This window comes from Ovis aries, chromosome 1 (assembly GCF_016772045.2).
Source record: "Ovis aries strain OAR_USU_Benz2616 breed Rambouillet chromosome 1, ARS-UI_Ramb_v3.0, whole genome shotgun sequence".
Classification (NCBI taxonomy): Eukaryota; Metazoa; Chordata; class Mammalia; order Artiodactyla; family Bovidae; genus Ovis; species Ovis aries.
In genome coordinates this window covers 185,987,994-186,012,530 of record NC_056054.1, presented here as the reverse complement: position 1 = coordinate 186,012,530, position 24,537 = coordinate 185,987,994, and the positions used below count along the sequence as shown (strand labels likewise).

The window sequence follows — 24,537 nt, the reverse complement described above, 5'->3', positions numbered from 1 at the left end:
AGGAAGTCTCTCAACTCAAAAACTTGCAAACCAGATCTGTTAAGGATTCTGGGAGGTTGTCACTAGTGGTGTAGCTGGCCACTCTGTGGCCATTTAGGGTCCAGAAACCTGGAGGTTAACCTCAACTTGGCCACATACCATTGTGTGATTTTAAGCAAATTAATTGCTGTTGGATGCCCTGAAGACCGACCATGTTTGGCTTTGCTCAGGACGCAAGTTGCTTTGCCCAATGGGTTATATTAATAGCCCAGTGATAAATATTGGTTAAGTGAAGCTTGTCTTTCTGGGCTTTGGTTTTCCAGTCTGTAAATTGGAGAGGTCGACCTGCCTTCAGTTCCAGGGTCCTGTGCTCTTTTACCACATCTACTCTTGTTTGCTTTAATGTCTTTATTAGGTCTAAGCAGAACTTGCTTACCCCTTCCCCCTTTAAAAAACCACAGAAGTGTAAAGAAACTAAGCTTGCCTGTCACTGTGGCACTTTAATAGCCAAAGTAGAATCAAGCTGCCAAGTGAACTTTAGTCCATTTCCTGGTCCAGAATGATCCTCTGTCACACTTCACAAAGATCTGGCACCCCCTCCGGCTGCCTGAAAACAACTGTTGTGAGATTAGGAGAAAAACAAAATACTAAATAAGGCAACAGAGCAAAGATTCTTATAGCTAGACCCTGAAAGAATTGAAGAATTGGGGTGATGAGGGTCGGGGGCTGTGGAAACATTCCTTTCAATGTTTCCATATTCCCAGCTCTGGCTGTTTTGTGTCATAAAATTTTGGAATTTTAAGGGGTTTTTTGATATCCAGACATTGAATGACTTTCTACTAAGTGATAAAGTGACAGATAATCCAGATTCCTGGCTTCGGATAAAATGCCCTTCCTGCTAATTTGAGCGGATTGGGGTCAAGGAGTGGGTATTTCTTTTCACTGAAAAGAAGAGATGACCAGGGCCAGGATCAGCACAGAGCACCATGAGGGACTGCAAGGTGACGTAATTCCTCCAACACTGAGTAGGGGAGGGTCACTGATGCCAGAGCTGGGGCTCCCTGTGCCCTGGCAGGGTAGAAGTCTTCTCTGCTGGGGAGGACTCCTCACAAGATGGTTGTGTGTGTGTGTGTGTGTGCATGTGTGTGTGTGGTGCACACAAACTCAGCCTTGACTATACCAGCATCCTCCACGGTCTGTTTCAGCAATGCAAACCTCACAAGAGGCCTGTGTGTGGCAGCAACGGCAAGACCTACCTCAACCACTGTGAGCTGCATAGAGATGCCTGCCTCACTGGATCCAAAATCCAGGTCGATTACGATGGACACTGCAAAGGTAAGTAGTGCCCTCATCACCATGTCACAGCTCCAGCCAGGGAGCCAGAGAAGGAGCAGTGGCCTGGCTTCCTGGAGTTCTTTCTACCCCAAACACAGTGTCCAAAGCTGTGGGGACCACCTAGTTGCTTAGAGAGGCATCCCCTTGGTGCTCATGAGCCTGCTGGGTTTGCCCTGGGTGGCCCTGCTTCTACCCTGCCCTTCCTGCCTCAGACTCCCCAGGTGGCTTCCCACACTGTCTGGAGAAGGATAGTGTATAGGGACCACATCAACAATCAATAGTGTGGTAGTATTTAGCTGAATTCTGTACCTTTTTAGAAAGCAGGTAAATTTCACATATCTTGTGCTTTTTAAATTTGGGTACCTTTCAGTTCTGATGACAAAGTTCCTCTGATTTACACTCAAACCACTGCTATCAGAGTAAGAAGGAAGGGGTTCCAAGCTTGTTGCTAATTAGACACCAGCCTCCTGCCTACACTTGAACTTCGCTGGAGAAAGAAGCTGTTTCCCACATGCTGGTCTCCACTGCGTTTCTTTGTCCGTAATGTTTCTGTATGAATTCTCAAAGTCCCAGCAGCTCCCCACCCCTCAATCTAACAAAAGGAGGTATAATATCAGGAGGGCAGCTCAGTGGCCTCAAAATTCAAACAAAGCAGGAAAGAAAAGATCCCCATACTTGGGACCTAGAAGGAGAGGAGATAAGGATTCACGACAAAGTGATGAAAAGATATAAGTGGCCCCTTAATATGGGCAGTTTTAACCCTAGCAATACACAGAATTTTCTTTTTTCTTCACTTTATGTTATGCATTTTCTTCCTTTTGTCCTACAGAGAAGAAATCTGTAAGTCCTTCTGCCAGCCCAGGTGAGTACCTCTTTTTTTCTATAGTGTGCATTCAGGGAGGAAATTCTTTTCATGATGGAAATTCCATGTTCCACAATCCCTCCCTGCAAAGCTCACAAGATCTTTAATGTGTCAGAGCTTGTGACCCAGAACTGGTCGCTCCTCAACATAGCACAGAAAAGCTGCAATACTGCAGTTTTTGGTACTTGCCATGGAAAGCAGCTGATTGGATCAGAGTGTTGGCCGTGTTTTTCATTTTTGCTGAGTAATGATTGAACTGCAGGATGGAAAAGCCGCTGAGTCCCTCCTTCAGTGCTTTGTCAGACCTGTGGGTGTCACAGGACAAGCAGAATCAGGAGGCACAACTGTTTTGGAAAGGGGATAATTGAAAATGGCAGATCTTCTTCCATGATTTTCAGTGAATACAAATTTAAAATTTCATCGATTTATAGTTACAGACTCCTTTAGCATATACTTTTCCTTAGATCCTCACATAACCTTGTGAAGTAGTTACTATAATTACCTTATAGATGAAGAAATTGAGGCTCAGAGAGGTTAAGTGAATTTCCCTGAGTCACACAGCCAGAAAGTGCCAGAGTGGGGAAAAATGCCCACAGTTTTATTTCCCTGGCTCAGTGCCCTTTTTACATCCCAACATGTGTTGGGAATTCCCTTTTGCCAAAGCTTTCCCTTCTCTGCCTCCCAGTCCTCTAGACTTCCAGCCTCACCTGTTGTTGCCATGTGGCTTACAACAAACAGCTGTCCAGAGCAGGGCTTCAACATGCCCTTCCCCAACCTCATCTTCTGTTGCTTATAATATAGGATAAAATTTTAAATGGGAGAAGTTTTTAAGGGGGACAGAGGGAAAAGCTATATAGAAAGAATCAAAAATCCAGTGGCATAAAGAATTGTAGTGTTCTCACTTATTATTAATTCAGCTCACCTATGACCCAAAAGAGCTGTTCTATTGATTGATTTTTTTTCCCTCTCAGCTTCCTAAAGTTAATGAAAATATCCTTTATTTTTCTTTTTACTTTTTTCTCACCTAAGCATAATCTCTGTTTCAACCTTCTCAAACTTTATAAATCTTTTAGACATGCGCTTGAATCCTGGGTTAGATACAATCCAGTAGCCTGGATTGACTCCTTTGTAAATGTGTGTAATAATCCTATTTTCCCTGGGTTGCTGTGAAAATTCAGTGAGATGACACATGCAGGTCCCCAGGCACTGAGCCCACCAGCTAGGGGGTGCTGGGTGACATTGGGGTCCTCACTGCTCAGCCAACCCCTTTTCCTGCAGTCGTTTGCTATCAGTCCAACCGCGATGAACTCCGGCGTCGCATCATCCAGTGGCTGGAAGCGGAGATCATTCCAGACGGCTGGTTCTCCAAAGGCAGCAACTACAGTGAAATCCTAGACAAGTACTTTAAGGTAACCCAGCACACAGAGCTGGCTGCCTATTCCCAGACCCAGGCCACTTCAGCCTGTTTCCCACCCAGTTTGGCTTTTCTCTAAGTCTTTAACTTGACCCTCCATGGCTTACAGAGTTTTTCTTCATCTGAGGAGAGTCAATGGACTTGTATTTGATGGGTCCAGGATTCTTCATGAACCTAGATACTGATGTTCCCATCGTGTTTGGTTGAAGCAACAGATTGTTCCACTTGTGGGGAGGAGAGATGCTGCTTTCCAAAAGGAAAATGAGGGAAGAAACAGTATTTATCAATGAGTAGGGCGGCCATGCCATAGAGATCTTTCAGAGAGCTTGAGACAGTTGTTAAAAGAAGCAGTTAAGGGTGCTCTTCCAGCTGATTGATAAGAACATACACATGTATGTACATCACACTCAGATAAGCACCACATACAGAAACACACCACCACATGCAGAGGTGTGCGTGCCACATGGAGACTGTCGTACACAGACGCACCACACATGTTCAGGCACCCGCGTTCCCGCATAGCCACGAAAGCCCCCATCACTTACAGACAGTCACATCTCTGGGTAGAGGCCCTCCGAGGCTCATCCTCAGATGCCCTCACATACCTCCATGGTGTGTCCTAGGCTCGACTAGCTCAGACTCAGAAGCAGCCCCCACACATGAGGGACTTCTAGGCAGCTCTGTGGCCACTAACTGTGGTCAACACCAGCCTCGTCTGTGGATTCCTCTTGTTAACTGACATCATGGACCCCACCCCCAGCCCAGAGGTGGAGAAATACGGTGTTGGACTGAAATAGGATATTGGTCATCTAGGACTTGATTTAAGTAGATGTTTCTCACTGTGGCAGAAAGTCAGTCTCTCTGGATTCCAGGGGCTTGAGAAGAGAAAGCACAGCCCTCTCACTCTGTCTTCTGTCTCAGCCACTCCCATATCAGGGAGCTCTGGGGGCAGGGGTAGTTCCTTATCTACAGAAAAACACACATTGCTGAGCCAGGAGATTTGGACAGGAGGAGAAACTAAAGAAAATTATATTTTGAAAGCCAAATGAACAGCACCTGCTGGGTCTGTTGTGAGCAGTAACTTTGGCTTGGTCGTTACAGCACAGGAACCATGGGGCCCAGGACACTCTCCAGGAGACTTCTTGGGACCTTATAACTGTTCATAGTGGCCTCTTGATGGAACATGCCTTGGGCATCACTGGCAGCTGCTATTAATTTGATTCCTAAGGACCAGGGCCCCATACATCTCCACCCCCCCCGGCAATAACTTTCTCTCATAGGTGCCTGTCTAAAAACTCCAAGGCCCCTGGAGAAACTACCCTTTCTCTAGAGCATTCTCATCCTAACCAAGAAAGCTTGCTCATAACTGACAAACACAGTGCTCGCTCTTCCAAGTGTCCTCCAAGAAAATAGGGTTTTCACAATCTACTTCTTGATGATCATCAAAGAACCATATGGTACAATCTTCAAAGGGAGGCTTCTCCCCACTAGGCAAACAGCTGCCTGTTGCTAAGCGATCTGTATCTCACAGAGATTGTTTCTAAACCAGTGAATTGCCCTCCAGCCCAGCTGACATTCCTTTCATCAAAATTAGTTGCAAAACAAATCTAATCAGAATTTGGATGAGACCAAAATCAGACTCTCATCTGAACTGGTGATTCAGTCATTATTTTTTAGACAAAAGCCCAACAGAGTAAAGAGGGAAGGCTTCAGGTAGAAAGAGCCTTTTATAACAATGCCACACACACAGAGAGCCACAGAGCCTTTTATGACCATGTCTCTCTCTCTCTCTCTCTCACACACACACACACACACACACACACACACACATACACACACCCTGAATTCCTGGTGACCAGGGCTGAAACTGGAGCCAGGGTAAAAGTATAGTGACGAGAGAGCATCTGAGATCTTTTCCTAGGAATTGGGACAAGAATAATAAATAGGTATTAAGCAAGGGCCCCCAGGGTTGTTTATACATACCTGTCATACATACCACTAGAAGATTTACAGCCTTAGAGTAGAATTTACATGATATGTGATAGTCATGCATCAGAGTCAGTAGCTGTATCTTTCTCTTCTACCTGGAAACCTGTGCAGACTTTTCTTCCAGAAATTCTCCCACCATCTGGAGAGCTACCTTGAAAGTAACGTGGGGTGCTGATTATTTCCCAGGGTAGCAGAATGAGGCAGCCTAGGGAAAGAATTTTGAAAAAAAAAAATTTTTTTTCCACTAGAAATATTTTGGAGAGCAGCAGTATCTAAATTAGAATTTGATCAGAGCCTTGAAGTTGCTGCCCTCCACCTGCAGCAAGGGCCTGGGCATCCCGAATGGTCCCAGGTCTCAGTTGAGCATCTTGCCAAAGGGAGCATAATGTTGAGCTCACTTGTGCTCATGGAACATGAGCTGGATCACGAGGGCAGGCTGCACTGTCTACAGTGGGGCCCACAGCACAGGGTGGCAGGGTCCGGGGCTTTGCACCACTTCCACAAGGCAGGTTTTTGATGTGGATAACGTACAGGGCCTTTGCCTTTGATGAGGTCGGCTAAGGGTACCAATGTGAGAGGTAAGCACTGAGAGCTAGCCAGGAAGGTTGGAAATCAAGCAGGAAGAAATGATCCTGTGGTTCCCAGAGTGAGCTCTGAGGTTCGCTGACATCACTGTTTACAAGCAACTTGTTAGAAATATGCATCCTCGGCTCCAACACTGATTCTAATTCACAAGTCTGTTGTCCATGATCATTAGGGTTTGAGAACATGGTATGATAGAGTAAATTCAAGAATGTCTGGGGGATAGTGCCAGGGATGGGGCTACAGAGACCTCCAAAGCACTCCCAGGCTCCTTGACAGCAAAGGCCTGGGTTCAGGCTGCCCCCCTTAGCGGGGTCTGAGATTGAAAGGCCCTCAGCAGCCTTTGCCCAGATACTTTCAGTCTTTCATCTTGCGGCACAGGTGCCTTCTCTGGGTGCCCCAGGGCTTCGAGGTTTTGCTGCTCGAAGGGCAGAGCAGGTTTGGACTGTGTTAAAAACAAGATGAACCAGAGATGGGCCAAACTGAGTGGAGAGATGATAGAACTGAGGTTTTACAAAACGTTCCAGAAAGATCTCTTCATCTCCTTTCTAGAACTTTGATAATGGTGACTCTCGCTTGGACTCCAGCGAATTTCTGAAATTTGTGGAGCAAAATGAAACCGCCATCAACATCACCACCTATACAGACCAGGAGAACAACAAGCTTCTCAGGTGAGTGGAATGAGGGGGTCAGGGAGAGGCCCACAAGGGCAGGCTGTGTAAGAAGGGATTTGAACCCCTTCCTACCTGCTAACGAGCCTCCAGTGTCAAAGTCAATGTGAAGTAAAAAGCGAAATAGGGTTTTGTCCTGATCTCTTCTGTGAACATTATGAACTAATATATTGAGCACCACTGATATCTGATCAAGTAGTTAGTGTTTTTGGCCAGAACTTGCAAGGAATTGAAGAAAGTAGTTTTAAAATTAATGATCACATCAGAGCAAAGTTGTTTCTTAGTGTTGTGGATAATGTTTTAATGGTTCGTTTTCTTAAGGAATTACTTCAGTATTCTATTTAATGATAAGTCTAAAATAGCTTTAGATCTGATTTTAAGATAATAAGTGCTATTTCATGTAGAGAACCCTAATTGTTACAAATGGGAGCATGTTCCTCTCCTTTTCTGGTATTATTCGAGAGTAAATATTAATAAAAATTAACCCCTAAGTAAATATTAATAAAGTTAACCCCTAAGGATTAATAAAAATTAATCCCTAAATTAACTGTGGTTCCAGTATATGGTAAGAATTAAAAATCGGAAGGGCTTCCCTGGTGGCTCAGCTGGTAAAAAATCCGCCTGCTATCCGGGAGACCAGGGTTCGATCCCTGGGTTGGGAAGATTCCCCTGCAGAAGGAAATAACTATCCACTCCAGTATTCTGGCCTGGAGAATTCCATGGTTTGTATAGTCCATGGGGTCACAAAGAGTTAGACACAACTGAGGAAAAAAAGGAAAACACCTGTTTGTTCAGAAGAATGCAAAGCATGAAACCCAGATTCTAGGGTTCCTTTTTAATGATAACCCATGGCCTTAAGGCTTCCCTGGTGGCTCAGATGGTAAGGAATCTTCCTGCAGTGCAGGAGACCCCAGTTTGATCCCTAGGTCAGGAAGATCCCCTGGAGACGGAAACGGCAACCCGTTCCAGTATTCTTGCCTGGAAAATCCCATGGATAGAGGAGCCTGATGGGCTACAGTCCATGGAGTCACAAAGAGTTGGACATGACTGAGCTTTGAACTTTTACTTTTTATGGCCTTGAAGTATAATACCTGTAAATCCTTCTTATTTTGATGACCTGAAATAAGATAACATTTTACAAATTCAACATTTGATCCTTATAACACTGCAGTGAAGGAAGGCTGCTTGTCCCCATTTCACAGATAAGGAAACAGGTGCAGGAAGGTTGAATAACTAGCTCAAGGCCATTTGGGTTGTAAGTGATTGAGCCAGGGCTCAAACCCAGGCCAAGGGGAGAGGAAGGGAGCTGGAGTTCTAGAAAACTTTTCTGAAAGATCTCTTTGTATAATAAAAGGATGATAGTGGTGCTGCTGGTTTCAAACTCTATTCTTTCGAATCACACATTCTTTTCATATCTGTTCCTACCACTTTTATTTGATTTTTCTAGTTGGGTTGACTTGATACATTACACCTGGAACAGGGGAGGCAGTTGATAGTGGCAGGTATATGCAGATAGTGAAACATTTGTCAATCCACGTGGACAAAACCATCCAGGAAGCTTCAGTTATCTTGGGAGTATCATTTGAACAACTTGAATGATCTGATATCCCATATAATAAACTAAAGGTTGGATGCTTACTGGAGTCAGGATACATGATGGTTGTAGAAGGTCAGTGTAGAAACTTTCTCTTTAAATAGTCTCTTTGGCCACCTTCAGAGGCCCAGGTGTATGTAATCCTGATGCTTAATTCCTTCAGGAGGGAAGCTTCGGTCTTGCTGACACATTTCTCCTGTGTTTTCTTTTCAGAGGACTCTGCGTTGATGCTCTCATTGAACTGTCTGATGAAAATGCTGACTGGAAACTCAGCTTCCAAGAGTTCCTCAAGTGCCTCAACCCATCCTTCAACCCTCCAGAGAAGAGTATGCCTAATCTAAGAAATGCTCAATGCTTCCCTAGTGGCTCAGAGGTTAAAGCGTCTGCCTGCAATGCAGGAGACCTGGGTTTGATCCCTGGGTCAGGAAGATCCTCTGACCCAGGAAATGGCAACCCACTCCAGTACTCTTGCCTGGAGAATCCCATGGACAGAGGAGCTTGGTGGGCTACAGTCCACGGGGTCGCAAAGAGTCAGACACGACTGAGCAACTTCACTTTCACTTTCAATCTAAGAAATAGCGGGTTGTAGGGAGTTGGGGGTATTTAGAGGGGGCCAAGATAGAGGAGCAGAGAAGGCAATGGCACCCCACTCCAGTACTCTTGCCTGGAGAATCCCATGGATAGCGGAGCCTGGTAGGCTGCAGTCCGTGGGGTTGCTAAGAGTCGGACACGACTGAGCGACTTCACTTTCACTTTTCACTTTCATGCACTGGAGAAAGAAATGGCAACCCATTCCAGCGTTCTTGCCTGGAGAATCCCAAGGATGGGGGAGCCTGGTGGCCTGCCGTCTATGGGGTTGCACAGAGTCAGACACGACTGACGTGACTTAGCAGCAGCAGCAAGACAGAGGAGACTGTGGAACTCTCCAGAGCTTACTAAGAAAATTCCTTCCATGATTCTAGACTGGGCCCCAGCCCATCATCTCCATGCTGAGGTTCAGGTCCGAAAATCTTTGGGTTGATAGAGGCATTTGTTCAGTTATAGTCCTCTGAGGGACGAGCAGGTCTTATCTGGAAGGTGGTAAGGTGCACAGACGGTAGCCAGGACGTCCTCTTCCACCCTCACCCTAAACCTCTGCCCCTTATTTCTGGTCTCACAGAGTGTGCCCTGGAGGATGAAACGTATGCCGATGGAGCTGAGACCGAGGTGGACTGTAACCGCTGTGTGTGTGCCTGTGGAAACTGGGTCTGCACAGCCATGACCTGTGACGGTGAGAAAGAAGGGGCGGCAGGGAGAGCGCTGTCTTCATGAATCACCATGAGGGAAGTCAGGGTGGGGATGCTGGGGAAGAGTGCAGTGGCTGGGAGAAAAGAAACTGGAGGGCAAGAGACCGGCTCCCACTTGGACTGTCAGGGTTCCTAGAGAGCAGCCTTGAGGCCACAGCACTTATGCTAGATGCACTATGTTAGAAAGTCACTCCAGAGGCTGGGAATAAGAAAGATTCAAGACCCAGGGCAAGATCGAGTGTTGGTGAGAGATTAGAGTGGTAAAAGTAGTAAGGAAAGCAAACACATATTAGTGAGAATTACAAGCATTTCTTGGAGTAGGGAGTGGCACCCCACTCCAGTTTTCTTGCATGGGAAATTCCATGGACAGAGGAGCCTTGTAGGCTACAGCCCTTGCAGTCACAAAGAGTGGGACACAACTGAACACACACACACACACACACACATGCGTGCATTCCTTCTAAGCACTTTTCATATTAACCCACTTAATCCTTATGACAGCTTAGGAAATCCTCTATGTCAAAGACTGAGGCGATTGGAAGGCAAAAGACTTCTTGCCATCTGTGCCCGGCAGGAAAAGGAGAAATGTTCATAAGCATGTTTGAATTAACAGGATTGGGTTAGCCTAAAAAAAGAGAGAGTTGAAATAGTTGAGACATGGGCAGGGCAGGTTGGGAGACATCAGACATCTGGGGAAGGGGGAACAGTGCCCAAGCCAGCATCACCACTAGCACCGTTCTATAAAGAGATCTTTCAGAAAAGGTTTCTAGAACTCTAGCTCACACCCTCCCCACTTAGCCTAGATTTGAGCCCTGGCCCAGTCACTTACTACCCAAGCATGTTACTTTGGAGTTGTCCCATTTCCCTGGGATACTTTATATTCAGAGAAATGTGGGTATTTCATTTCTCTTTCCATAAGTTAAATGGGAGATGAAATTGAGAGCCTAAAAGGTAGGTATTGGAGGGATCTCTAACAGGCTTCCCCCAGCCACCACTGCTCTGAGCCTTGATTCTTCTTATAGGAAAGAATCAGAAGGGGGCCCAGACCCAGGCAGAGGAGGAAATGACTAGGTATGTCCAGGAGCTTCAAAAGCACCAGGTAAGTTGCAACCTCCGTGCTGGTTCAGGTAGCCCTGTCACCACCAGGCCCGTCCTCCACTCAGACACTGCCTAATGCCCCAGGTGCTCTGTTGCATACAGTAGGTCCCGAACGACACGCCTATATACCTGTGCCATGCAGATCATGATATAGATAGTTCCCTGACAGAGTCCTTGTGGAGTCAATATGCCCCAGCAGGTGTAGATTACAAGTTGGTAAATTGCTTTATAAGTTAGAATCAGGTGGGTGATGGTTTGCAAATAAGCATGGTCAAAAGAAGCAAAATGGCTGTCTGGGGAGGCCTTACAAATAGCTGTAAAAAGAAGAGAAGCAAAAAGCAAAGGAGAAAAGGAAAGATATAAGCATCTGAATGCAGAATTCCAAAGAACAGCAAGAAGAGATAATAAAGCCTTCTTCAGTGATCAATGCAAAGAAATAGAGGAAAAGAATAGAATAGGAGACTAGAGATCTCTTCAAGAAAATTAGAGATACCAAGGGAACGTTTCATGCAAAGATGGGCTCAATAAAGGACAGAAATGGTATGGACCTAACAGAAGCAGAAGATATTAAGAAGAGGTGGCAAGAATACACAGAAGAACTGTACAAAAAAGATCTTCATGACCCAGATAATCACGATGGTGTGATCACTCATCTAGAGCCAGACATCCTGGAATGTGAAGTCAAGTGGGCCTTAGAAAGCATCACTACAAACAAAGCTAGTGGAGGAGATGGAATTCCAGTTGAGCTATTTCAAATCCTGAAAGATGATGCTGTGAAAGTGCTGCACTCAATATGCCAGCAAATTTGGAAAACTCAGCAGTGGCCACAGGACTGGAAAAGGTCAGTTTTCATTCCAATCCCTAAGAAAGGCAATGCCAAAGAATGCTCAAACTACTGCACAGTTGCACTCATCTCACATGCTAGTAAAGTAATGCTCAAAATTCTCCAAGCCAGGCTTCAGCAATATGTGAACCGTGAACTTCCTGATGTTCAAGCTGGTTTTAGAAAAGGCAGAGGAACCAGAGATCAAATTGCCAACATCTGCTGGATCATGGAAAAAGCAAAAGAGTTCCAGAAAAACATCTATTTCTGCTTTATTGACTATGCCAAAGCCTTTGACTGTGTGGATCACAATAAACTATGGAAAATTCTGAGAGAGATGGGAATACAGACCACCTGACCTGCCTCTTGAGAAACCTATATGCAGGTCAGGAAGCAACAGTTAGAACTGGACATGGAACGACAGACTGGTTCCAAATAGAAAAAGGAGTGTGTCAAGGCTGTATATTGTCATCCTGCTTATTTAACTTATATGCAGAATACATCATGAGAAACGCTGGACTGGAAGAAACACAAGCTGGAATCAAGATTGCCGGGAGAAATATCAATAACCTCAGATACGCAGATGACACCACCCTTATGGCAGAAAGTGAAGAGGAACTGAAAAGCCTTTTAATGAAAGTGAAAGAGGAGAGTAAAAAAAGTTGGCTTAAAGCTCAACATTCAGAAAACGAAGATCATGGCATCAGGTCCCATCACTTCATGGGAAATAGATGGGGAAAGAGTGGAAACAGTGTCAGACTTTATTTTTGGAGGCTCCAAAATCACTGCAGATGGTGACTGCAGCCATGAAATTAAAAGACGCTTACTCCTTGGAAAAAAAGTTATGATCAATCTAGATAGCATATTCAAAAGCAGAGACATTACTTTGCCAACTAAAGTCCGTCTAGTCAAGGCTATGGTTTTTCCAGTAGTCATGTATGGATGTGAGAGTTGGACTGTGGAGAAGGCTGAGTGCTGAAGAATTGATGCTTTTGAACTGTGGTGTTGGAGAAGACTCTTGAGAGTCCCTTGGACTGCAGGGAGATCCAACCAGTCCATTCTGAAGGAGATCAACCCTGGGATTTCTTTGGAAGGAATGATGCTAAAGCTGAAACTCTAGTACTTTGGCCACCTCATACGAAGAGTTGACTCATTGGAAAAGACTGATGCTGGGAGGGATTGGGGGCAGGAGGAGAAGGGAACGACCGAGGATGAGATGGCTGGATGGCATCACTGACTCGATGGACGTGAGTCTGAGTGAACTCCGGGAGTTGGTGATGGACAGGGAGGCCTGGCGTGCTGCGATTCATGGGGTCACAGGGAGTCGGACACGACTGAGCGACTGAACTGAACTGTACTCAAAGAAGCATTCCTATTTCTTGTCATGACCAGTGCCCAGACCCAAAGACTGTGAGCTCCTGAGAGCAGGCTCTGTGACCTGCTCACCAGTGTAGCCCTGCATTTAGTACAGGGCCTGCTGTATAATGGGCTTCCCTGGTAGCTCAGTTGGTAAAGAATCCGCCTGCAGTGCAAGAGACCCTGGTTCGATTCCTGGGTTGGGAAGATCCACTGCAGAAGGGATAGGCTACCCACTCCAGTATTCTTAGGCTTCCCTGGTGACTCAGCTGGTAAAGAATCTACCTGCAATGCAGGAGACCTGGGTTTGATCCCTGGGTTGGGAAGATCCCCTGGAGAAGGGAGAGGCTACCCACTCCAGTATTCTGGCCTGGAGAATTCCATGGACTGTATAGTCCATGGGGTCACAGAGTCTGACTGAGCAACTTTCACTTATGAACTTATAAACACTGCTGTATAATTGGCTCTCAGTGAGCATGAAATTAGTGGATTTAGACCGTAGCAGAAAGGATTTGTTAAATGCCAAGCTGGCTGGAACAGCCTGAGATAGAGATTCTGTTTCCTAGAGACCTGAAAGGATAATAAGAATTCTGTTCAGGTTCTATGTCATTAACTTGTAGGCCTTCTTGGCAAGAAGATTCTTAGCAGATTAGTGATTCACTGACATATGTTACTGAGGGCCTAGAGAGAAAACCTAAATGACCTAGACTCCTAGGACTGTCTTTCCACTGGTTACCTGTAGTCCTAACAAAGGATATTGCTCCTTGAATCATCTGTCTGTAAACTGGGTCTGGTAATACAAGCCTTCTCTCTGACATATAAGTTTTTAAGCAATGTAATGCTTACAGGAACTATTGAGATGAAATATGGGACTTGAGAATCAAGAATTATTTGTATTAATAGTAATTGCTCATATTTATTTATGGTTTTTCATGTGCATTTTGTCACTGATAGTGTAGAAACCTCATGTCAGTTTTTAAACAGATGCAAAAGCTCCTAGTCCTTGGCTTTTTCATATTTCAGCAGCCTTGAGCTTCCAGATTAGTATAAACCCACAAAAGCAAAAAACACTTAATAGGAATTCCTTTCATCTAGGGTGGAAAAATGATCAGAGTAGACAGTGGGGAGTGAGTTATAATAGCTAACATTATTTAGTCTGTCCGTTTTACGTCAGTTGCCTCAGAAGCAGACACTAAGGTAAGAACTCAAGTACAAACAGTTTATTTGGGAGGAAGTCCCCAAGAAACACCAGAAGGGGAGTTGGGAAGTGAGCCCAAGGAGGGAAGAAATAATGAGTGTGTATTCCGGCACATTACCACTGGGGGCAAGTGGAGCTTAGTCCTGTCACAGAACTCTGGGAACAGTTCCAGTGCGCAGGGGGCAGGGAGCCGGGCTGTGCCTGCATGAGCTCCCAGCAGCCACTGGCTGAGAGCCGCCACCAGCAAACATGAATTCCCTGGCCTTTCTGGCCTGTCAGCGCGTGGGCAGAGTGGGCTTCAGCAGCCAGAGAAAGCCGCAGGCAAGAAGATGCAGGGCCTGGCAGTAAGAAGCCAGGCCGGTGTACTGAAATGTTGAAGACAAGGGCTGTGGATGGGGCACTGACGGTGCCTACCAGATGCCAAACACTGTCTTTTATTCCCTATTTAATTTTTTATTGAGATGTAATTCACGTACCATAGAACTCACCCTTTTAAAAGTATACAATCAGATGGTTTCTAATATATTCACAAGATTGTCAGCCATTACCACTGTCTATTTCCAGATCATTTTCATCATGCCCCAAAGAAACACCAAACCCATTAGAAGTCACTTATATTCTCTCCTCTCCCAGCCCATGGCAACCACTATTATACTTTCTGTTTCTGTAGATTTGCCTATTATGGACACAAATAATTGGAATTGTACAATATATGGCATTTTCTGTCTGACTTTTTTCATTTAGTGTAATGTTTTTAAGGTTTATCCTTGTTGTAGCGTGAATCAAGACTTCATTCCTTTTTAGGAATAAAGAACATTTCATGGATAGCTAGACCACATTTTGTATATCCATTCATCAGTTGGTATATATTTAGTTTGCTTCTGCTTTTTGGCTATGATGAATGATACTGCTGTAAACATTCTTATACAAGTTTCTGTGTGGACATATGTTTTCAGTTCTCTTGTTTATGTACCTAAGGAGTGGGATTGCTGGATCACAGGGTAACTTTGTGTTTAATCTTTTGATAAACTGCCAGACTGTTTTCCAAAGTGACTATATTTTTATATCGTAACCAGTCATATTCCAGTTTCTCCACAAACTCACCATCATTTGTCATTGTGGTTATTTTTTATTAGACATCCTAGTGGGTGTGAGATGACATCTCATTGTATTTTGATTTTCATTTCCCTAATGATTAATGATGTTGAACATCTTCTTATATGCTTCCTGGCTGTAAGAATGTCTTCTCTGGAGACATTTGCCACTGTTAGAAGAAGTAGTATTTACTTTATTACCCTTATTTTGTAGTTGAAGACATTAAGGCACAGAAGGTTTCATAATAATGCCCAAAGTCCCCCAGAAAGTTGCACAGCCATGATTCAAGCTCAGGCAGTCTGCCTCCAGAGCCTGTCACTCTCAATGCTTCTCTAAATTTGGATTCAAAACATTTTGTAGCACTTCCATGTAGCATCCTTTTCTTCATTTTTCAAATGAATATAATGTCTGACCTTGCTGTTTCATAGGAGTTTAGAGTCGGCTCTTAATTTAGCCACGGTCCTATGCAACTATGTCATAGTAAGACATGATCCTTGCCCTCAAGTTGTTCATCATCTGTGGAGGAGACAGACAAGTAAACAGAACTAAACTTGAACATGAGCATGTTTCTGTCAGTGCTGGCCTTGAAGACTAGATCAGTTCAGTTCAGTCGCTCAGTCATGTCTGAATCTTTGCGACCCCATGAATTGCAGCACACCAGGCCTCCCTTTCCATCACCAACTCCCGGAGTTCATCTAGACTCACGTCCATCGAGTCAGTGATGTCATCCAGCCATCTCATCCTCTGTTGTCCCCTTCTCCTCCTGCCCCCAATCCCTCCCAGCATCAGGGTCTTTTCCAATGAGTCAACTCTTCGCATGAGGTGGCCAAAGTACTGGAGCTTCAGCTTTAGCATCACTCCTTCAATGAACACCCAGGACTGATCTCCTTTAGGATAGACTGGTTGGATTTCCTTGCAATCCAAGGGACTCTCAAGAGTCTTCTCCAACACCACAATTCAAAAGCTTCAGTTCTTTGGTGCTCAGCTTTCTTCACAGTCCAACTCTCACATCCATACATGACCACTGGAAAAACCATAGCCTTGACTAGACGGACCTTTGTTGACAAAGTAATGTCTCTGCTTTTTAATATGCTGTCTACGTTGGTCATAGCTTTTCTTCCAAGGAGTAAGCGTCTTTTAATTTCATGGTTGCAATTACCATCTGCAGTGATTTTGGAGCCCCCAAAAATAAAGTCTGACACTGTTTCCACTGTTTCCCCATCTATTTCCCATGAAGTGATGGGACCAGATGCCATAATCTTAGTTTTCTGAATGTTGAGCTTTAAGCCAACTTTTTCACTCTCAGATAAATGCAAATAATTTTTAATATTTCATAATGTTTATTTTCTCTTGCCTCTCAAAGGAAACAGCTGAAAAATCCAAGAGAGTGAGCACCAAAGAGATCTAATGAGGAGGCATCTGGGAATGGTGTCCAGAGCCTGGCACCTTCTCTTCAATTTCAGCGCTGAGTCCAGTATATGCAAGTGTCTGCTACAACCGCCAAATCACCTGTATTTGCTTATATAGCAATGAGTTTTATTTTGTCTGTTTGTTCTGCAATAAAGGAAATGGGGATGGCTGGCTAGGAGGGGAAGGGCCAGAGCCTTCATTTCTAGGAGTGTTTTGGGAGAAGCTGTCAGTGGTGCTCAGGGGCCAGAGGCAAGTAAGGAAACTGCATCAGGGTTGGGAGAGTGGACCCAGATCTGGAACCCTTCTGAGTATAGCACAGCTGTGAACATGCTGCAGGGAGTGCAGGCAGTGAGAGAGAGCTGAGCAGGCTGTCCCAGAGGAGGGAATTGGGAAACTCAGTGAAGAAGACTGCATTCTGCTTCCAGCCCTTCCTGCCGCCATCAGCATAACAGACCTCTAGCACCTGTGCTTCTCCTCAAGGCCCCAGCCACTGGCTCTAGATACACGGCCATCCTGCTAGTTCCCCAGTGTCTGAGAGAGGGTGCCCCCAAATGATGCAGATACTTGGAGACTTTGAGCCCCTTAGAGATCTAACCAAATTTTTAAAATACTTTTTACCAAAGGTGCTATTTTTCTGTAAACTTTTTTTGGCAAGTTGATTTCATTCTTCAGTTATTATCATTATATTATTGTTGTTGTTTAATATTTTATTTTCTTAACTAGAAATTAAGCTTTTGTAATTATTTTTCATTAGTCCTGCATTTCAGAGATGGGAGAGTTTGGGGTTCTTCCTTGTGCAGAGACTGCTATCACCCAGACATCCCCCCACCCTGCCACATGCAGCCTGGAGTTCTCCTGTGGTTTCCAGTGGGTCTGCAGTCTGCTAGAGGAGCAGGGGGTGCCTCAGACAGAAGCCATGAGAAGTATCCCCACACAAAGCCTTTAAGATCCAAAATGCTAACTTGTTTTCATTTATTCTGATAGAGCCATACAAACCAGTATTCCAAAGAATGGAGACAAGCGCAGCTAAGCAAGACTTAGATGTTCCCGGCCTATCAATATTCTCATTGATCCTGCACTAAGTAGGAGAGTGACTCTGGCCCATCTCTTCCTATTTCTGGGCCTTAGTTTCCTCAGTGAACAGGTAGGAATGCATTAAACTATTGATTTGAGGAACTGTAAATTCTGTGATTCTGGTAATAGGTCCAGAAGGAGAAAATGTGATTTTTCTCCTCCTTAGGATAAATGAAACCTTGTTTTTATGTAAGAATCAGATGACCAAAAACAAGATGACCAAATTTGACCTTGGTCTGAATGGCCCCACAGGTCGTGCTATGATGTAGAGCCCTCAAGTAAAGCCTGCCCAGGAAGAGAGTGAGAAAGAGAACCACTTCTTTGTCTTCGCTTTTACAGTTCATCTTTAATCTTGTTGGGAAGAGAAATGAATCTCCCTTTAGAGATAAGGGGGAAAGAAGGTTTACATTTTAAGACAGGGAAAAAAAGTGGAATCAAATCCTAGAAGTGTGACTGGGGAGAAGTCAGTCATTTCTGTGTCTTTTGACTCCTGTGATAATTAACCCCACTCAATACCATGTTTAAGATGCATTTGGAGTAACAAAATTAAAAACTTGACATAAGATCTCATTTTCAGAAAGCCGATTACAGACCACCAGAGGGAAATCCTGAGGGCTGTATTGCACAGGCAACTCTTAGAAAGTTGCACTGAAAATGGAATTCCTTCTAACCAGGTTTCCTTTTTCTCCTTTGAAAGAAGAAAATTCCACTTTGTTTAGAATTCGGATTTTTTGTAAATCATCCCACTTAAAAGCTCTCTTCCAACCCAACTTATATAGTTTGAAATGCACCTCCCTGTCAAAGTGCCTTGGAGAGCTCCCAACAGCACATCTTGACCAAGTTTTGCCAGCCTTTGGACACCAGAAGAGAGGGTGGGAGTACCAGTCTGTTTAAAGCAAGAAGGCAGAATGTCTCCTCACCTGTTACCTTTAGGTCAGTGGCTGCCATCCAAGATGACCCTACCCTGCGATGTTGAAGTCCCAAGACCTAACCTGCATTCCTCCTGTAAATAGGGAACTACTGTCGGCACCATAGAGTCACGTGGTGATGATCATTCACAGAAAGCTGCTAAATAGCCTAGTTTGGGGAGTCTTGCATAGAGCTTTGCATGGAGCAAATAAACAGAATTAAATCAGGTTCAGTTCCTCCAGCTCTCTAAAAGCACAGGGCTTAGACTGCAAGCTTCCTTGGGCTTTCTCTGTGTGTCTATGGTTTTTATAAAGACATTATAGCATCTGTTAAGATTCAGTGTCCATGGAAACCTTCTCACATGCCATGGCTCTGGACTCCATCATTGTTTTTGGAAAGCAGGGCTCCTCCACCTGCTAATAAGACCATCTGGACCAGTCTGAATGTCTTTCCTTTACATTTATGTTTTTAAATAGTCAAATTTCAAGAAGCAAATTTGGACAGGTTTCTGTTGCCTGTGTGTTTGTGAAATGTATTTGTATTTAGTAGGCTTCCATATTGCATTTAACTTGTTTTTGTAACTCTTGATTCTTTTTTTGGATACTATTGATAAATAAAGAAATTAAAACAATAACTGTGTCATTTTCCTTCCCCTCAAATAAGGCCAAATAAAGTTGTGAGAGGGCTTCCCAATGGCTCAGTGGTAAATGTCTGCAGTGCAGGAGATGCAAGTTCAATCCCTGGGTCGGGAAAATCCCCTGACATAGGAAATGGTAACCCATTCCAGTTTTCTTGCCTGAGAAATTCCATGGACAGAGGAGTCTGGTGGGCTGTAGTCCAAAGCATCGCAAAGAGTCAGACATGATTGAACATGGAGCAAGAGAGAGAAACATTATAAAAATTATAAAAACATTCACCATTTACCTTATAAAAGTGAATTTGAGTTTCAAGAGGCCTGAAAAGTTTATCCTGGTCTTGGGACTGAAGCTGTAGGCAGGAAAGTTTGCTCATGGACTGATAAAACAAGTTTATTTAAAAAAATTAATCACTGATGGTGGGTGTGGATAAGAAGTGATGAGAAGTCTGGGAACATTCCCTTTTAGAAGAGATTAAACTAAATGACTCCTAAAGCTGCCAAGAATCTGATGAGACTGAAGGCTGATTACAGGTAAACTTGTATGAGAAGTGAAACAAACCTGGGAAGGTGGCACAGGAAGCTTGTGAAGATTTGGTTGACTAACCTTAGTGGCTATTTACCTGATACACGTGCATCCCATGGAGTAAACATTTCCAAGTGGACTGCATGTTGTCTGATCAATACCATCTTGGAGACATATGACCAACACTTATTTTCCAACTGCCTGTCCAAATGATTCTTACAGGTATCATTCACTCTCCATGACCATTAATTCTGTCTTCCAGAAGAGCACATTACAGATGATGAAGTTTAAGCTGTCTTAATTATAGTCATAGAAAGGCAATGCCAAAGAATGCTCAAACTACTGCACAATTGCATTCACCTCACATGCTAGTAAAGTAATGTTCAAAATTCTCCAAGCCAGGCTTCAGCAATACGTGAACCGTGAACTTCCTGATGTTCAAGCTGGTTTTAGAAAAGGCAGAGGAACCAGAGATCAAATTGCCAACATCTGCTGGATCATGGAAAAAGCAAGAGAGTTCCAGAAAAACATCTATTTCTGCTTTATTGACTATGCCAAAGCCTTTGACTGTGTGGATCACAATAAACTGTAAAATTCTGAAAGAAGTGGGAATAGCAGACTACCTGACGTGCCTCTTGAGAAACCTATATGCAGGTCAGGAAGCAACAGTTAGAACTGGACATGGAACAACAGACTAGTTCCAAATAGGAAAAGGAGTAGGTCAAGGCTGTATATTGTCACCCTGCTTATTTAACTTCTATGCAGAATACATCATCAGAAGCGCTGGGCTGGAAGAAGCACAAGGTGGAATCAAGATTGCCAGGAGAAATATCAATAACCTCAGATATGCAGATGACACCACCCTTATGGCAGAAAGTGAAGCAGAACTAGAGAACCTTTTGATGAAATTGAAGGAGGAGAGTGAAAAAGTTGGCTTAAAGCTCAACATTCAGAAAACTAAGATCATGGCATCTGGTCCCATCACTCCATGGGAAATAGATGGGGAAACAGTGGAAACAGTGTCAGACTTTTTTTGGGGGGCTCCATAATCACTGCAGATGGTGATTGCAGCCATGAAATTAAAAGACGCTTACTCCTTGGAAGGAAAGTTATGACCAACATAGCATATTAAAAAGCAGAGACATTACTTTGCCAACAAAAGTCCGTCTAGTCAAGGCTATGGTTTTTCCAGTGGTCATGTATGGATGTGAGAGTTGGACTGTGAAGAAGGCTGAGCACCGAAGAATTGATACTTTTGAACTGTGGTGTTGGAAAAGACTCTTGAAAGTCCATTGGACTGTAAGGAAATCCAACCAGTCCATCCTAAAGGAGATCAGTCCTGGGTGTTCTTTGGAAGGAATGATGCTAAAGCTGAAACTCCATTACTTAGGCCATCTGATGCGAAGAGTTGGCTCATTGGAAAAGATTGTGATTCTTGGAGGGATTAGGGGCAGGAGGAGAAGGGGACGACAGAGGATAGGGTGGTTGGATGGCCTCACTGACTCTATAGACATGAGTTTGGGTGAACTCCGGGAGTTGGCGATGGACAGGGAGGCCTGGCGTGCTGCAATTCATGGGGTCACAAAGAGTCGGACACGACTGAGTGACTGAACTGAACTGAATCTTACTCATTGAGTTAGACAAGGCTGTGGTCCATGTGATTAGATTGGCTAGTTTTCTTTGCAGCCAAAGATGGAGAAGCTCTATACAGTCAGCAAAAACAGACTGGGAGCTGACTGTGGCTCAGATCATGAACTCCTTATTGGCAAATTCAGACTTAAATTGAAGAAAGTGGACGAAACCACTAGGCCATTCAGGTATAACCTAAATCAAATCCCTTATGATTATACAGTGGAAGTGAGAAATAGATTTAAGGGACTAGATCTGATAGAGTGCCTGATAAACTATGGACAGAGGTTCATGACATTGTACAGGAGACAGGGATCAAGACCATCCCCAAGAAAAAGAAATGCAAAAAGGTAAAATGGCTGTCTGAGGAGGCCTTAGAAATAGCTGTGAAAAGAAGAGAAACAAAAGCAAAAGAGAAAAGGAAAGATATACCCATTTGAATGCAGAGTTCCAAAGAATAGCAAGGAGAGATAAAGCCTTTCTCAGCGATCAATGCAAAGAAATAGAGGAAAACAATAGAATGGGAAAGACTAGAGCTCTCTTCAAGAAAATTAGAGATACCAAGGGAACATTTCATGCAAAGATGGGCTCAATAAAGAACAGAAATGGTATGGACCTGACAGAAGCAGAAGATATTAAGAACAGGTGGCAAGAATACATAGAAGAACTGTACAAAAGATCTTCACGACCCAGATAATCACGATGGTGTGATCATTCATCTAGAGCCAGACATCCTGGAATGTGAAGTCAAGTGGGCCTTAGGAAGCATCACTACAAACAAAGCTAGTGGAGGTGATAGAATTCCAGTTGAGCTATTTCAAATCCTGAAAGATGATGCTGTGAAAGTGCTGCACTCAATATGCCAGCAAATTTGGAAAACTCAGCAGTGGCCACAGGACTGGAAAATGTCGATTTTTATTCCAGTCCCAAATAAAGGAAATGTCAAAGAATGCTCAAACTACCACACAATTGTAAAGTAATGCTCAAAATTCTCCAAGCCAGGCTTCAGCAATACGTGAACTGTGAACTTCCAAATGTTCAAGCTGGTTTTAGAAAAGGCAGAGGAACCAGAGATTGCCAACATCTGCTGGATCTTGGAAAAAGCAAGAGTTCCAGAAAAACATCTATTTCTGCTTTACTGACTATGCCAAAGCCTTTGACTGTGTGGATCACAATAAACTGTGGAAAATTCTGAAAGAAGTGGGAATAGCAGACTACCTGACGTGCCTCTTGAGAAACCTATATGCAGGTCAGGAAGCAACAGTTAGAACTGGACATGGAACAACAGACTAGTTCCAAATAGGAAAAGGAGTAGGTCAAGGCTGTATATTGTCACCCTGCTTATTTAACTTCTATGCAGAATACATCATCAGAAGCGCTGGGCTGGAAGAAGCACAAGGTGGAATCAAGATTGCCAGGAGAAATATCAATAACCTCAGATATGCAGATGACACCACCCTTATGGCAGAAAGTGAAGCAGAACTAGAGAACCTTTTGATGAAATTGAAGGAGGAGAGTGAAAAAGTTGGCTTAAAGCTCAACATTCAGAAAACTAAGATCATGGCATCTGGTCCCATCACTCCATGGGAAATAGATGGGAAACAGTGGAAACAGTGTCAGACTTTTTGGGGGGCTCCATAATCACTGCAGATGGTGATTGCAGCCATGAAATTAAAAGACGCTTACTCCTTGGAAGGAAAGTTATGACCAACATAGCATATTAAAAGCAGAGACATTACTTTGCCAACAAAAGTCCGTCTAGTCAAGGCTATGGTTTTTCCAGTGGTCATGTATGGATGTGAGAGTTGGACTGTGAAGAAGGCTGAGCACCGAAGAATTGATACTTTTGAACTGTGGTGTTGGAAAAGACTCTTGAAAGTCCATTGGACTGCAAGGAAATCCAACCAGTCCATCCTAAAGGAGATCAGTCCTGGGTGTTCTTTGGAAGGAATGATGCTAAAGCTGAAACTCCATTACTTAGGCCATCTGATGCGAAGAGTTGGCTCATTGGAAAAGATTGTGATTCTTGGAGGGATTAGGGGCAGGAGGAGAAGGGGATGACAGAGGATAGGGTGGTTGGATGGCCTCACTGACTCTATAGACATGAGTTTGGGTGAACTCCGGGAGTTGGCGATGGACAGGGAGGCCTGGCGTGCTGCAATTCATGGGGTCACAAAGAGTCGGACACGACTGAGTGACTGAACTGAACTGAATCTTACTCATTGAGTTAGACAAGGCTGTGGTCCATGTGATTAGATTGGCTAGTTTTCTTTGCAGCCAAAGATGGAGAAGCTCTATACAGTCAGCAAAAACAGACTGGGAGCTGACTGTGGCTCAGATCATGAACTCCTTATTGGCAAATTCAGACTTAAATTGAAGAAAGTGGACGAAACCACTAGGCCATTCAGGTATAACCTAAATCAAATCCCTTATGATTATACAGTGGAAGTGAGAAATAGATTTAAGGGACTAGATCTGATAGAGTGCCTGATAAACTATGGACAGAGGTTCATGACATTGTACAGGAGACAGGGATCAAGACCATCCCCAAGAAAAAGAAATGCAAAAAAGGTAAAATGGCTGTCTGAGGAGGCCTTAGAAATAGCTGTGAAAAGAAGAGAAACAAAAAGCAAAAGAGAAAAGGAAAGATATACCCATTTGAATGCAGAGTTCCAAAGAATAGCAAGGAGAGATAAAGCCTTTCTCAGCGATCAATGCAAAGAAATAGAGGAAAACAATAGAATGGGAAAGACTAGAGCTCTCTTCAAGAAAATTAGAGATACCAAGGGAACATTTCATGCAAAGATGGGCTCAATAAAGAACAGAAATGGTATGGACCTGACAGAAGCAGAAGATATTAAGAACAGGTGGCAAGAATACATAGAAGAACTGTACAAAAAGATCTTCACGACCCAGATAATCACGATGGTGTGATCATTCATCTAGAGCCAGACATCCTGGAATGTGAAGTCAAGTGGGCCTTAGGAAGCATCACTACAAACAAAGCTAGTGGAGGTGATAGAATTCCAGTTGAGCTATTTCAAATCCTGAAAGATGATGCTGTGAAAGTGCT

The 24,537-nt window shown here is 43.9% G+C and overlaps 1 protein-coding gene across 2 annotated transcripts in view; it reads left to right on the top strand.

The window, feature by feature from the left end:
- Positions 1–19,306, top strand: part of FSTL1 (follistatin like 1) — a 57,923-nt gene extending 38,617 nt beyond the window's left edge. For both annotated transcript variants that reach the window (XM_060418423.1, XM_015092465.3), the window contains exons 4-11: positions 1,185–1,314; positions 2,144–2,176; positions 3,455–3,585; positions 6,714–6,832; positions 8,640–8,752; positions 9,586–9,696; positions 10,735–10,811; positions 16,646–19,306. In XM_060418423.1, the coding sequence (XP_060274406.1) occupies positions 1,185–1,314; positions 2,144–2,176; positions 3,455–3,585; positions 6,714–6,832; positions 8,640–8,752; positions 9,586–9,696; positions 10,735–10,811; positions 16,646–16,690 (759 nt within the window). In that variant the 3' untranslated portion in view covers positions 16,691–19,306. The remainder of the gene's footprint in view (positions 1–1,184; positions 1,315–2,143; positions 2,177–3,454; positions 3,586–6,713; positions 6,833–8,639; positions 8,753–9,585; positions 9,697–10,734; positions 10,812–16,645) is intronic.
- Positions 19,307–24,537: the final 5,231 nt, after the last annotated feature.